Source organism: Musa acuminata, chromosome BXJ3-1 (assembly GCF_036884655.1).
Source record: "Musa acuminata AAA Group cultivar baxijiao chromosome BXJ3-1, Cavendish_Baxijiao_AAA, whole genome shotgun sequence".
Lineage (NCBI taxonomy): Eukaryota > Viridiplantae > Streptophyta > Magnoliopsida > Zingiberales > Musaceae > Musa > Musa acuminata.
This window is the reverse complement of record NC_088349.1, coordinates 34,518,142-34,532,992: the sequence shown is the minus strand read 5'-3', so window position 1 is coordinate 34,532,992 and position 14,851 is coordinate 34,518,142. Positions and strand designations below refer to the sequence as shown.

Below are 14,851 nucleotides of genomic sequence, written 5' to 3'. Positions count from 1 at the left end.
AAGTTAGAATCAAGGACAGGGCGATGTAAATTTGTGGGATACCCCAAGGAAACTTGTGGGTATTACTTCTATCATCTCGAGGACCAAAAGGTCTTTGTAGCTAAGAGAGCAGTGTTCCTTGAGAAGGAACACATTCTTGACGGAGACAGTGGGAGAATGATAGAATTGAGCGAGGTTGGAGAACCAAGCTCAAGCACCACTCTACAGCCCGAGTCTGTTCAGGTATCTAATACACAAGTTTCAACTTTACGCAGGTCTGATAGAGTATCCCATCCTCCTGAGAGATATGTGGGACATATTAGAGCAGAGGATGTAGAGGATATTGATCCTCAGACCTACGAGGAGGCTATTATGAGTATAGACTCTGGGAAGTGGAAAGAAGCCATGAATTCTGAGATGGATTCTATGTACTCCAATAAGGTTTGGAACCTAGTTGATGCACCCGAAGGTATTGTACCCATCGGTTGCAAGTGTATCTTTAAGAAAAAGATCGGAGTAGATGGAAAGGTAGAGACCTATAAAGCAAGGCTAGTGGCTAAGGGGTATCGTCAAAGGCAAGGTGTTGACTACAACGAAACTTTCTCACCCGTAGCAATGCTAAAATCCATCAGAATTCTATTGGCTATTGCAGCACACTATGATTATGAGATCTGGCAGATGGATGTGAAAACCGCATTCCTCAACGGGAACCTGGAGGAGGAGGTGTATATGATGCAACCTGAGGGATTCGTGTCCAAGAACTGCCCAGATAAGGTGTGTAGGTTGCTTAGATCCATTTATGGACTAAAGCAAGCTTCCTGAAGTTGGAACATAAGATTTGATGAGGCAATCAGATCTTATGACTTCGTTAAGAACGAAGATGAGCCTTGTGTATACAGAAAGGTAAGTGGGAGCGCTATTAGCTTTTTGGTGTTATATGTGGATGACATCCTCATCATTGGGAATGACATAGGAATGCAATCCACAGTAAAGGCTTGGTTATCTAGACATTTCTCCATGAAGGACTTAGGGAAAGCATCCTATATCTTGGGGATTAGAATCTATAGAGATAGATCCAAAAGGATGCTTGGCTTGTCCCAGTCCAGGTACATAGAAACTATTGTCAAAAGGTTTGGCATGGAAAATTCCAAAAGAGGTCTCATACCGATGAGACATGGGATATCGCTTTCTACGAGTATGTCCCCAAAGACTCCAGAAGAAAGGGCGAACATGGATATGATACCTTATGCCTCAGCAATAGGGTCTATCATGTATGCCATGCTATGTACTAGGCCTGATATAGCGCATGCTCTAAGTGTCACGAGCAGGTATCAGGCGGATCCAGGCTTGGAGCACTGGAAAGCAGTAAAGTGTATCCTTAAGTACTTGAGAAGGACTAAGGATCTTTTACTAGTATATGGAGGTAATAGCCTTAAGGTTGAAGGCTACACTGACTCAAGTTTTCAGTCTGATGTCGATGATAGCAAGTCGAATTCAGGGTATGTGTACACCTTGAATGGAGGAGCAGTGTGCTGGAGGAGTTCCAAGCAAGATACCACTGCTGACTCGACCACAGAGGCGGAGTACATTGCTGCATCAGATGCAGCAAAGGAGGGAGTCTAGTTGAAGAAGTTCATCACAGATTTGGGAGTCGTGCCGGATAGTGAGGAGCCGATTTCCCTATATTGCGACAACAACGGGGCAATTGCTCAAGCGAAGGAACCTAGGTCTCATCAGAAATCTAAGCATGTTCTGAGGAGGTTCCACCTTATCAGAGAGATCGTGACCCGAGGAGATGTAGCAGTGGAAAGAGTTCCATCCGAAGATAACATTGCAGATCCACTAACAAAGCCATTGTCTCAGATTGTCTTTGAGCGTCACAGGGGTCTGATGGGGATCAGACACATAGGTGATTGGCTTTAGGTCAAGTGGGAGATTGCTAGTCATAAGTGCCCAGCAAGCCAATCACGTGAGTGATGGCACGTGTGACTTGATACAGAATCTTTTTGCTTATTATATTTTGGCGTATATCACTTTATAACTATTGCATAAATGCATATATATTGTGATGTCCTTGGATTTGTGCAATGGGAATCGGATCGTGATGAGATCACGATAATGAGATCGATTCACCTTTAAACACATATCCTAAATAATCCCGGTCATAGGTTACTCGAGAGGGACATCGTGATAACCGGATAGACTGGTGTGCTGTATACCCGTCCATATGATGGATGCAGCTGGTCTCATAGCTGCTCGTGTAGGGACACTAGGGATACAGTACAGGTGCTCATTGGAGAATGAGTTCACTGATTGATCCGCTTACGGAATGCTGGATGGTTGATGATGCCTTATTGTCAGACAACGATTCCGTAGTCCTAGTGGTGTATCTGGTTCTTAGACTTGAGACACCAAGGATGTCCTGTATGAGTGCTCCACTCTTTGATACCAGACTTATAGGTTTGGCTGTTCCCAGATCTAGTACAGCTGGTCATTGGGAGTGGTAGTCGACCTTACGAGGGCTATTGAGTGTCGATAGAGGATCATCCACTCTCGGTATCATGAGAGGAATATCCCATGTGTTCTTGCTCAGACAAATCCCTGGCCAGGGTCATTCGGGTTGAGAGAGAAAGAGTTCTCCGGGAGAATCCGATTAGAGCGAGACTCGAGTAGAAACCGTATGGGTCTGACAGCACCATGCTCGATATACGGTCTCTGGGATATTAGATGGATGAGGGACTATAGGTACATGGTAACTGAGGACAGACAGGTCCAATGGATTGGATTCCCCTGTATCGTCTGGGGACTACGGCGTAGTGGCCTAGTACTTCCGTAGTCGATGAGTCGAGTGAATTATTACAGAGATAATAATTCACTGAGTTAGAAGGAGTTCTGACAGGTATGACTCACGGCCAGCTCGATATTGGGCCTAGAGGGTCACACACATATGGTAGGCATTGCGATGAGTAGAGGTTCGGATATGAGATATCCGACGGAGCCCTTGTCTTATTGGATATAGATCCAATACCCACTAGGGAAAGGACCCATTAGGGTTTTGACACGGGATCTCTATAAATAGGAGGGATTCACAGCCTCATAGGCTAGAGTCTTTGCTTGCCCTTCCTATTCTCCTCTCCCTCTCCACCTCAGAGTAAGCCTGGAGTTTTGAGGAGCGTCGTCGCAACCCTGCTGTGTGGATCACCGCTAGAGAGGAGGACGCTTGACCTCCTTCACCCTCTCCTAAGGATCTGCAAGGAAACAGGGATATACGATCTCCCTAGGTAACACAATCTCTATACGCAGTTTTGTGTTTTTGCGGATTTTGCGCACCAATCTTCGCACGACGATGAACATCTTTTTGGGAATCGGGGATTTTTGTTTTCTTGTTCTTCCGCTGCGCATATGATGTCGCCCCCCCTATGATTTCCCAACAGCAATAACATATCTCATGGTAGAAGGAAAATTAATATAAATTAAATAAAGAATTGTGACCTTATATACTATGCTTGTGATATTTATTAATTAAATATTTTATAAAAATAATGTCATCTTTTGACATAATACTTTTACTTTATGTGACAATCTAAGATTGTTGTATGGTAAGTTGAAAAATATCTATTCCACATCCTTCTAGTGCATAAATATAATTGAGAGAGGAATAAGCATCTCGTTTGTAAATTGGCTAGTAATCCTTTAGTCGTCTAATACTTTATGCTCTTTTTGTGATCAATTACACGAGGCATGGTTCTAAACTTTACATACAGAAATCTTTTATAAAAATAGAGCCAATTTAATTTTTTTGACGATCAACTTTCTTGTAATTTCTGAAAATCTAAACATGGTGCAAAAATTCTCACTTTTAGAAATTGTGATTTGAATAATATCCAGTTTACCTTATACATGAACCTAGTTGATGATTTTCTTCGTATAAGTTAAAAATATCAAAATACGGATGAAATTATTTTCAATTTTATTTATTGAAGATGTTTGTTCATTATTTTATATTAAAAGGACAAAACATTTTAATTTGAGTCATAATATGATGTTATCATGATGTTAAACAAGCATGGCAAAGTTAGAAATATTTGTAAAAACCATTTTTCATTTTATGTTAATTTGTTTCCCTCATGCTCAATTACAAAGATGAATTTTAATAATTAATTGTATAAAAGTGTGAAATAAAAAGTCAAACATAATCAAAATCTAAGAAGACAAATTTGATATTTTATTAAAATACATTAAATATTTATTTTACCAACATTGAAATTACAATCACTTAAATTTCAAGATGAGCAAAATCTAATGCTCTAAGATTATTTTATTATAGGTAACTTATACTGTATTGAGAGTTTCTTTTTATAGAAATGTTTCGACTTGGTAAATGCTAGTGACTTGAATTGAGAATTTATTCATTTAACTAGTGACTACGTTGTTCGTTATCAAAACCTAGTAGCTAATAATATAATTATACATTAATAGAGTTAGTATTATGTACATTGGTTTGCAATTGTAAAGGAAATTGAAAATCTACCGCTATTACAAGAATTACAAATTTACAATAATAAACTATATAATTGAATAATGTCGAAAAAAATATCTAACTTGTTGGAAAAATTCTGCAACATAATAATATAACTTGATTTCATGTGGTAACAGTGAAGATAAAACTTCTTTTTTCATAAATTTGGTTGTTTCTATTTCTAGAAATAGAAAAATAGCATTATTTGATATAATAATACTTATCATGAGTATGAACAAAATATAACTACTCAAAATTAATATTTATAATTTCATTTGGGTCATTTTTTTCTAAAGTTGACATCTAACCATATCAATTTTATCGATAGTATTAGAGACTTTTATTTTATCATTTTTTATTCATCACAAATTATGATAATGATAATGCATAATGCATTAAAATTTATTTTTTATGATATTAGAAAAAATTAGCTCAAGGAGATATAAGGCGTATTGGATTATAACAGGGAGGTATGATTAATTGTTTAATATCAATAGATCTGATCTCATCCGTAACAATAGCCTCTTTGATAGCAATGTCTAGTAAAATATTTTGAAAGAAGATTTAATTTTAATAATCATATGATATTATCTATAATGTTGAATAATATAGCTTAATTACTTAAAAAAAAAGCTATCTTGATGGCATTAAAAAAATAGACAAATTTTAACAAACCACTTATTTTTATGGTCCATATTGAAGTCAACTTGGTGCTATTAATCATAAGTTTTAACATCGAAACCTGCATAATGCGTGATCGTATATTATTCCAAATATCTTAAGCAAGTGAAACTATATTATTACTAATATAAGATTTTAGCCAACTATTCAATTCAATTCTCAAGATGATGTTGGAGCAATCTTTTTATATACCTGTGCAAAAAATTACATTGTAGTTAAAAGAAGGAAGATCGTTAGGCCAATAAGAAGTTGTCTTTGAAACGTGATGGATTAACATTTCATTATTCATAAAAAAATAAATTTTATATTATTGAAGTAATGTATAAATGGATGAATTATTCATCACAAGAGTGAGGTACTATAAAGATTAGGGTCAATTGAATTTTTATGCATAACGCTATTTTATTTTAATACTTCATATAAACTGAAATCTTCATTGTATATAAAAACTTCCGTAGTATCTAATAATGTATAATATTGAAGAAGTGAAATGTATAAAAGTTGGACAAAGAATCATGTCATCATACAATTTATAAACTATGCTTGTTATATCCATAAAGTAAATATTTTATAAGAATATTATCATCTTTTAACATGATACTTATAGTTTATATAACACTATTAAGCTATTATGACATGATACTTATTCTAGTGAAGAAGTGACAAAATTGTATAAAAATCTCAAATGACACAATTGTATAAATATTTTACAAAACTTTAGTTTTGCCTACTCTAAGATTATAATCACTTAAAGTTCAGGATGAGTTTATTTTAATTGTTCATGCTAGTTTATCATTGGCAAATAATAAGGTATTTATACTATCTTTTTATAGCAATGTTTCAACTCATTACCAACTAGTGACTTGAAATTAAAATTTTTTAATTTAACTACTATGTAATTTATTCATTACTAAAATATAAGAGCTTAGAATAATGTTATAATATAATTGAGTGAAGATTTAGTGTGTTGGTCTACTTTTGTAGTGGAAATTGGAACTATAACCCGCTCTCACAAATTGTCAATTTATGCCAATAGACTATATAATTAAATAATATTGAGAAAAAATATATTATATTGGAACAATTATATAATATAATGACATAACTATATTTTATGTGGTAATAGTTATATCCAACATTCTTTTCAAGAAAACATGGAACCGATTGTTATAATAATGCTTTTGACGGATGAAAGTTAACATTTAAAATTTCATTTGGGTTATCGTTGTACAAGCTCACATTTAACCATTTCAGTTTTATCGATAATATTTGAGAGACATGTATTTTAATAATTTTTAGTTCATCTCGAAGTGAAATAATGACAACGCATAATGCATTACAGTTTATTATTTATGATATTAAGACAATGAGCCTATAGATGTATAGGGACTACAGGATTATGTAGAGGAGGAATGATAAAAGGTTTTATATCAAATGATTTGATGTCATCTCCAGCAATAGCCTCTTTGATAGCAATGGCTAAAGAACAAAATTAATTTAATTAGTAAAATATTTTGAAATAAGATGTAAATTTTAACAAGCATATTAAGCAATAAAAACTATTATCGAATATAGCAAAATTAGTAAAAGAAACAACTTTTAGATTTGCATGAAAAGAATTAAAGATAACACTTCACTTAACATATTTCCTATATGGTCCACATTTAGTAGAACTTGGTATTATTTATCATTAGTTTTAATATCAAAACAACAATAATACTGGATCATATGTTATTTCAAATACTATAAATAAATAAATAATAATTATTACTGACCTAAGATTTTTGCCAACTCTTCTAATGCTGAATATGATGTTGGAGCAAGCTCATCAGATGCTACCAGAAAAAATTGCATTGTCATTAAGAGAACGAAGACCATTAGAGTAATGAGAAGTTGTCTTAGAAACATGATGGGCCAACACTTGATTATTTGTAAAAAAAAATTTATAATATTGAAGTAATATATGTTGATAGAAGAATTATTTATCATAATAGTGAGTTGCTTTAAAGATTAAGATCAATTAAACGTTATGCATAAGGATTTAGTTTTTTGAAACTGACCATTGTCAGCTAGAAACTGAAATATTTATTTTATATTGTAACTTTCTTTGTATACAATAACATATCTCAAGGTAGAAGGAAAATTAATATAAATTAAATAAAGAATTGTGACCTTATATACTATGCTTGTTATATTTATTAATTAAATATTTTATAAAAATAATGTCATCTTTTAACATAATGCTTTTACTTTATGTGATAATCTAAAATTGTTGTATGTTAAGTTGAAAAATATCTATTCCATATCCTTCAAGTGCATAAATATAATTGAAAGAGGAATAAGCATCTCGTTTGTAAATTGGCCAGTAATCCTTTAGTCATCTAATACTTTATTCTCTTTTTGTGATCAATTACACGAGGCATGGTTCTAAACTCTACATACAGAAATCTTATATAAAAATAGAGCCAATTTAATTTTTTTGACGATCAACTTTCTTGTAATTTCTGAAAATCTAAACATGGTGCAAAAATTCTCACTTTTAGAAATTGTGATTTGAATAATATCCAGTTTACGTTATACATAAACCTAGTTGATGATTTTCTTCGTATAAGTTAAAAATATCAAAATGTGGTTGAAATTATTGTCAATTTTATTTATTGAAGATGTTTGTTCATTATTTTATATTAAAAGTGATAGGGGTAAAAACAGATTTGACGTAACACACCAGATTTGACGTAATACACCACGACGTTAGCCACCCCTGGACGGCACACTGCCCTAGGGAGCGAGCATTAACACCAACATAATGTGCACCCACACCCGTCGTACCCGGACAACCTCATCGTCTGACCCCGCACGATCGGCCAAGGCTGGGGAAGGCGTCGACTGAAGCTCGCCATACCCTGCGGAAGCTCGGCCTTCCACGCAACGCCCACGACGACGACAGACGCCATCAGAAGTACGGCCCTGCCCCGGTAGGATGGCACATCAGGTAACATCAAACTCACCTATAAATACCCTCTGGCTCCCAACGAATAAAGGGGGAAGCACCACTTCATCCAAAAACTCCTCTCCCAATCACTGACTTGATCATCGGAGGGGTCGGGCCGAACCGCCGACTCGACCTGTTTGCAGGTGCTCGACCGAAGCTGACCCTACCCGGCGTCGCGGAACTTTCCAGCCAAATCCCCCGCAATCGACCGTCACAAGATCTCGAGAGGAGCTACGCCTGATCCCAGCCATTCGGACCCCTGAACCAGCCGCGTTGACCCCGAGGTCACGGCTAAAAAAGTTACTTACCATACAGATTGGTGCTAGAAGGAGGACCCATCCGAATGTCAAGCGATCAGTGAATCCACTTTGGCGAACCCTCAGCCGTCGGGCTCCCCACTCCGGGGGAACACCCCCCGCATGATGAATCCCGTGACGAATGCCCCGCAGCGACGTCAGAATGTTATTGGCAATTGTTCAATGACCTAGGCTTGTCACCTCCCGACGGCGCACCTGCCGGCCCATCGCCGGTGTCACCCGAGGCCTTTCACGACCTCGCTCATCAAGTCCGAGCTCTGACGAGCATGGTGCAGACTATCATCCCGATCGTCTCCCAGCGGACCCCTCCGCATGCAACCCGGCCTTCGCAGCAACAGGAGACCCTCGTCCGGACTCACGTACCACTTCCCGAGCTCCCTGGCTCGCCACAAAACCCGAGAACTTGGCCCGGGAGCCAGGAGGCAGAAGACACGGCGAGCCGCCCCGAGCCCGAGGCTCCGTCTGCCGACTCAACAAATGCCCTACGAGCTCAGTTGCGCCTCGTCAGTCAAAGACTCGACGAAGTACAACAGGAAGTTTGTAAGTCAAAAGGAGAGCTCAGGGTAGACGGACAGCAAGGATCCCCGTTCACCCCCGAGATACAAGATCAGGCGATCCCGTCACACTTCCGCCTCCCCTCGCTAGACGCGTATGATGGCGCCGCTGACCCAGCGGACCACGTGGCCGCTTTTCGCGCCCAGATGGCACTATACGAGACTTTCGACACCTTGATGTGCAGGGCGTTCCCAACAACTCTGCGGGGGCCAGCCCGCGCGTGGTTCAGCAGCCTGAAGGCCGGGACCGTCGCCTCCGTCGACCAACTCGCCAAAGATTTCGAGCTTAACTTCCTGGCTTACGCTCGCCCAAAGCCGTGCGTGGTGTTGCTCCTCGGACTCAACCAAAGGGAGGACGAGCCCCTCTCCCATTTTGTGAACCGCTTTACGACGCAAATTCACGGGCTGTCGGATGCTCACCCCTCTCTGTTGATGCAGGCATTCATGATAGGCCTGCGGCCTTCCAGGTTCTTCTGGTCTCTCGTGGAGCGGCCCCCCGTCGCGGTCCCCGAAATGCTTCAACGTGCTAGTCAGTTCATTGCCGCGGAGACATGGATGGCTGGGAAGCGGGAGGAGCACAAAAAGGTCAAGTCGAAGCTGCCCCGACAGCAACAACCCGTCGCGTCCCGGCGTAAGTTGGACGGATCCGACCCAAGGCCTCCTCTCCCCGCCTTGAATTCATCCCGAATAGAAATATTTCTCCATGAGAAGGGGAAGGGGCTACTCAAGGACCCTCACCCGATGAGGAACCCGCGAGAGCTCGCGGACAGCTCAAAATATTGCCACTTCCATCGGTAACATGGACACGACACTGAACAGTGCCGTGAACTGAAAAGGCAAATTGAGGAGCTCATCCATAGAGGGCATCTCGGCTAGTACCTTCTGCCGGACAAAGAGCAATCACCTCACCCGGAGGGCCCCATCGAGCGACACATCGACGTAATCGCTGGCGGTCCCGCATCGGGGGGGGGGGGCTCCATGTCGGGAAGAAAGGCGTACGCCCGAGCCGCTCCAGATGTAACCCCTGGACACGGGCCCGAGCCCGAGATCACTTTCCCGACCGAGGTGTCCGAGCGACCCGAACACGACGACGCCCTTGTGATATCGGCTAGGGTGGCCAACGTGCAGGTGAGAAGAATCATGGTCGACACTAGGAGCTCGGCCGATATACTTTACTTCAACGCCTTCCAGAAGCTCGGCTTGGCTAGGGAGAATATGAGGCTGATGTGCTCAGCGCTCACCGGGTTCACAGGAGACTCGATATCACCCCTAGGGGCTATTACTCTGCCCTTGACCCTAGGGACCCCATCGAGGTTGAAGACGGTGATGACCACTTTTTTGGTGGTCGACCTTCCCACTGCTTACAATGCCATACTCGGTCGGCCCACCCTCAACAAGGTCAGAGCCGTCGTCTCAACCTACTACTAAACCATCAAGTTCCCGACTCATGCTGGGGTCGGAGAAGTTACGGGAAGCCCTCGAGAGTCCAGGCGGTGCTACCTGACCGCCGTTTCATTACACAAGAGGGCCAGGATCGAGCCACCGCTGGAAGATCCGCGGGAAACAAAAAAACCGGCCCCTCACCCCGAGCCGAGGGGATCCACCGTTGATATACCACTACAAGAAGCTCGGCTAGACCAAACGATCAAGGTTGGTTTGGAACTACCCGAACAGGAACGAGAGCAGCTCGTCAGTCTCCTGCGGGAAAATGCCGACATCTTCGCCTGGTCCCCATCTGACATGACGGGTGTCGATCTAGGGGTCGCACAGCACCATCTCAACTTCCCACCTGACGCTCGCCCGATGAAGCAAAAACCCAGGCGGTAGGCCCCTGACCGGCAACGCGCCATACGAGAGGAGGTGGGCCGACTTTTAGCGGTATGCTTCATAGAAGAAGTCAGATATCCTCAATGGCTATCCAATGTAGTCCTCGTGAAAAAACACAATGGAAGCTGGAGGATGTGCGTTGACTACACTAGTCTTAATAATGCATGCCCGAAAGACTGCTACCCCCTCCCGAGGATCAACCAACTGGTCGACGCAACGGCCAGACACGCACGCCTCTCTTTAATGGATGCCTATTCGAGATACAACCAGATTAGAATGGCGCCCGAAGACAGAGAGCATACGGCCTTCCTCACCGATCAAGGGGTGTACTTCTATAAGGTCATGCCGTTCGGGTTGAAAAACGCCGGGGCCACATATCATAGAACGGTGAATAAGATGTTCGCCCATCAAATCGGAAGGAACATGGAGGTTTACGTGGACGACATGATTGTGAAAAGCCAAGAGGCCGGAGCGCACCTCGCCGACCTGACCGAGGCGTTCGTCACGCTACGCAGGTTCGGTATGCGACTCAACCCCACAAAATGCGCCTTCGGCGTCACCTCCGGGAAATTCCTCGGGTTCATCGTACACGAAAGAGGAATTGACGCCAACCCGGAGAAGGTTCAGGCAATCATCGACATGCAATCTCCCCGGACGATCAAAGACCTGCAATGACTTAATGGAAGGCTTGTCGCCTTGTCTTGCTTCCTTGCCCGGTCGGGTGATCGCTGCCTCCCCTTCTTCAGGGCGATCAAGAACCCGAAAAGCTTCTAGTGGACAACGGAGTGTGAGGAAGCTTTCAAACAAATAAAGCAGCGCTTGGCCAACCTCCCCCGACTCGCCTCTGTTTCTCCCGGGGAGAAGCTGGGCCTCTACCTAGCGGCCTCCCCACATGCAGTCAGTTCTGTTTTGATCAAAGAAAGCTCCGGCGAACAACTTCCGATCTACTACGTCAGCCACGTCCTGAGTGGACCCGAGGAGCGTTACCCGCCGATAGAGAAACTCGCACTCGCCCTGGTGCTGTCAGCTCGGAAGTTGCGCCCCTACTTCTAGGCCCACCCGGTGGAGGTCATCACCGACCAACCTCTTCTGCAGGTCTTATCTAAATTTGATGTCGCAGGGCAGCTCCTCAAATGGGCGGTGGAGCTCGGTGAACATGATATAAGATACGTGCCTAGGACCGCCATCAAGGCCCAGGCAGTAGCCGACTCCATCGCAGAGTTAACTCAGATGGTAGATGGGGATCTCGAGCAACCTCCCGAAGCTTGGATCCTACACGTGGATGGCTCGGCCAGCTCAAAGGGCACCGACGCGGGGCTGGTTCTGCTCGCCCCCGACGGACGCTCGTTCGAGCGCTCCCTCCGCTTCGGGTTTCAAGCCACTAACAACGTAGCGGAATACGAGGCGCTCATAGCAGGACTCAGGTTGGCCCTCGAGATGCAGGTGGCTACCATACACGTCCTCACTGACTCGCAGCTTGTTGCCGAGTAGCTCAGTGGCGGATACGAAGCTCTGGACCCAACCATGGTGAAATACCTGGCACGGGTAAGGGACCTCACAGCCAAATTCTCTTATTTTACGTTATCTAATGTTCCGAGGGAGGAGAACGAGCGAGCCGACGCGCTAGCTAAGCTGGCGTCAAAGCCGACCCCCGAAGCATTGCCGGAGGTCGAGGAGCTCCCTGCCCGTGCCATCGAAGTAGCGGCTACGGCCCCTGGCAGCGCGCCGATCACATGGGTACAAGAGCTGCTACGCTTCAAGGGGGATGGGACCCTTCCCCACGACGAAGTTGCAGCTCGGCGCCTGCGTTGTACACATGCATGGTACACCGAGGTGAGTGGGCAGCTCTATAGGCGGTCCTTCACCTACCCCCTCCTTCGATGCTTGGAGCCTGACGAAGCCCGAATGGTCTTGGCCGAGATCCACGAAGGAGTCTGCGGAGAACACATCGGCGGGCGAACCTTGGCACACAAAATACTCCGCCAAGGTTACTACTGGCCGACCATGTGCCGGGACGCGAAAGCTTACGTACAGTGGTGTAGTTCGTGCCAAGAACATGCCCGCGCACCCCGGCAGCCTGCGGTCTCGCTCAGCCCCATCGATTGCGCGTGGCCGTTCACGCAGTGGGGTTTGGACCTGCTTGGACCTTTCCCACCGGCTTCGGGGCAATGGAAGTACATCATCATGGGAGTGGATTATTTCACAAAGTGGGTCGAGGCCGAGCCATTGGCGACAATCACGGAACACCAAATGGAGAAGTTCGTGTGGAGAAACCTAGTAACTCGGTTCGGGTTGCCCGAAACCATTATTACGGATAACGGACCTCAGTTCGCCGGTAGAAGGTTCCGGGAGTTCTGTGCCAGTCATGGCATCCAGCTAAGGTTCAGCTCGGTGGCCCACCCTCAGACGAACGGGCTGGCGGAGGTAACCAATAGGTCCATCTTGGACGGACTCAAAAGAAGAGTGTCTGCAGCCCGATCGGCCTGGACGGACGAGCTCCCTAGCGTCCTATGGTCACTACGCACCACTCCCAAGACCGCGACTTGAGAGTCCCCGTACAGCCTGACGTTCGGAACCGAAGCTGTCCTTCCGCCCGAGGTAGCCATTGCCACCCTACGGATAGGAGGCTATGACGAAGAAGTCTCGAACGAAGGACTTCGAGCCGCCCTCGACCTGCTGGAGGAGCAGCGCGCCGATGCACACTTAAAAGCCCTCTCTTATAAAAGGGCCATCGCAAGGGTCTACAATAGGAAGGTACGACCCCAACCAATCAAGTTAAGCGACCTAGTCTTACGCAAGACCGAGGTAAGTGACCCGACCCGAGCAATGGGAAAGCTGGCCCCCAAATGGGAGGGACCTTATCGAGTCGTCGAGGTAGTCCGACCGGGTACATACAGGCTCGAGACGATGGACGGTTCTTCTTTGCCAAGAACATGGAACGTCCAGAACCTTAAGAAGTTTTTCGTCTGAGAAAGAAGTCTTTCGCCTAAGGGAAAAAGTTTTTCGTCTAAAGAAGGGGAAGTTTCTCGTCCGAGTAATGAGCTTTTCGCTTTTTGAAGATGAACAACATACGAGAAGAAAAGTCTTCTTTATTTCAGAAACAGGGAATTACAAGACTCGACTATAATAGGACTCAAGGATTACAAAAAGATATTACAAGACTCAACCCTAGCTCAGCCGAGCCGACCTCAAAAATCTACCCTAACCGTCGGAACCCCTGACGCTATCATCGAAAGGAACCTCATCCGGCATATCTACATCTAAATCCTCGGGATGCGAGGCAAATGGATCCACCTCGACTTCCAACCCGGGATGGCGCGTCTGGAACCGGCCCAGGGCAATCCGGTACCCGTACTCGTAGGTGACATGCCCTGACCGAACCAGCCCGAGCTGGAAGCCTGAGGATTGCTTGTAGGCTTCAATTATTTCTTTGTCTTTTTTTGGTCGCTGATCTCGCTCGGCCACTAGAGCTTTTGAGGCCCCCCTCGCCTCAGCTAGGGCCCCCTCCAACTTCTGGGTCAGGGTGACCACCTCGCCTTGGACCAGGCAAGCCTCGGTTTGTGTCACCCTTAGGAGCTCTTGGAGACCCTCCTTCTCCTCCTCAGCCGCCTTCGCCTCGGACTTCAAGCATAGGACTTCAGCCTCCAGCGCTGACATACGCTGGTCGATCGCCCCCGCCTCAGACTGGAGGCACATCACCTCTGCCTCGAGCTTCGAAGAGCGCTGTTTGGCCGCCGCAACCGCCTCCGGAGCTGCCCCCGCGCGCACCTCCTTGAGCTGCTTGTGTAGCTCGCCATTCCGGTCGCACAGAATGCCTAGGGCCCGACCCGCGTCACACACGCGGTCCGCCAACGCCATCGCATAGTGCTGGCCCTGCAGAAGAAAGGTCAGGACCACTCTTGGACGAACTGGAGGTCGGGATTCAATAGCGAGACGCTTACCCACAGCAATGACTTCATGGATTTACCAAGCAAGACATCCA

The 14,851-nt window shown here is 44.6% G+C and overlaps 4 protein-coding genes across 4 annotated transcripts; all 4 read left to right on the top strand.

Annotated features, from left to right (window-relative positions):
* The first annotated feature begins 8,754 nt into the window (after positions 1-8,754).
* Positions 8,755-9,840, top strand: LOC135629238 (uncharacterized). The gene has a single exon (XM_065136433.1). The coding sequence runs from the start codon at positions 8,755-8,757 to the stop codon at positions 9,838-9,840; it is 1,086 nt and encodes a 361-aa protein (XP_064992505.1).
* Positions 9,841-10,020: 180 nt separating this feature from the next.
* On the top strand, positions 10,021-10,470 carry LOC135629237 (uncharacterized). Its single transcript, XM_065136432.1, has one exon. The coding sequence runs from the start codon at positions 10,021-10,023 to the stop codon at positions 10,468-10,470; it is 450 nt and encodes a 149-aa protein (XP_064992504.1).
* A 675-nt stretch (positions 10,471-11,145) lies between these two features.
* Positions 11,146-12,360, top strand: LOC135629236 (uncharacterized). Its single transcript, XM_065136431.1, has 2 exons — positions 11,146-11,496; positions 11,923-12,360. The coding sequence occupies exons 1-2, from the start codon at positions 11,146-11,148 to the stop codon at positions 12,358-12,360; spliced, it is 789 nt and encodes a 262-aa protein (XP_064992503.1).
* A 33-nt stretch (positions 12,361-12,393) lies between these two features.
* LOC135629235 (uncharacterized) lies at positions 12,394-13,839 on the top strand. Its single transcript, XM_065136430.1, has 2 exons — positions 12,394-13,304; positions 13,431-13,839. Exons 1-2 carry the CDS (start codon positions 12,394-12,396, stop codon positions 13,837-13,839), a joined length of 1,320 nt encoding a protein of 439 aa, XP_064992502.1.
* The last annotated feature ends 1,012 nt before the right edge of the window (positions 13,840-14,851 follow it).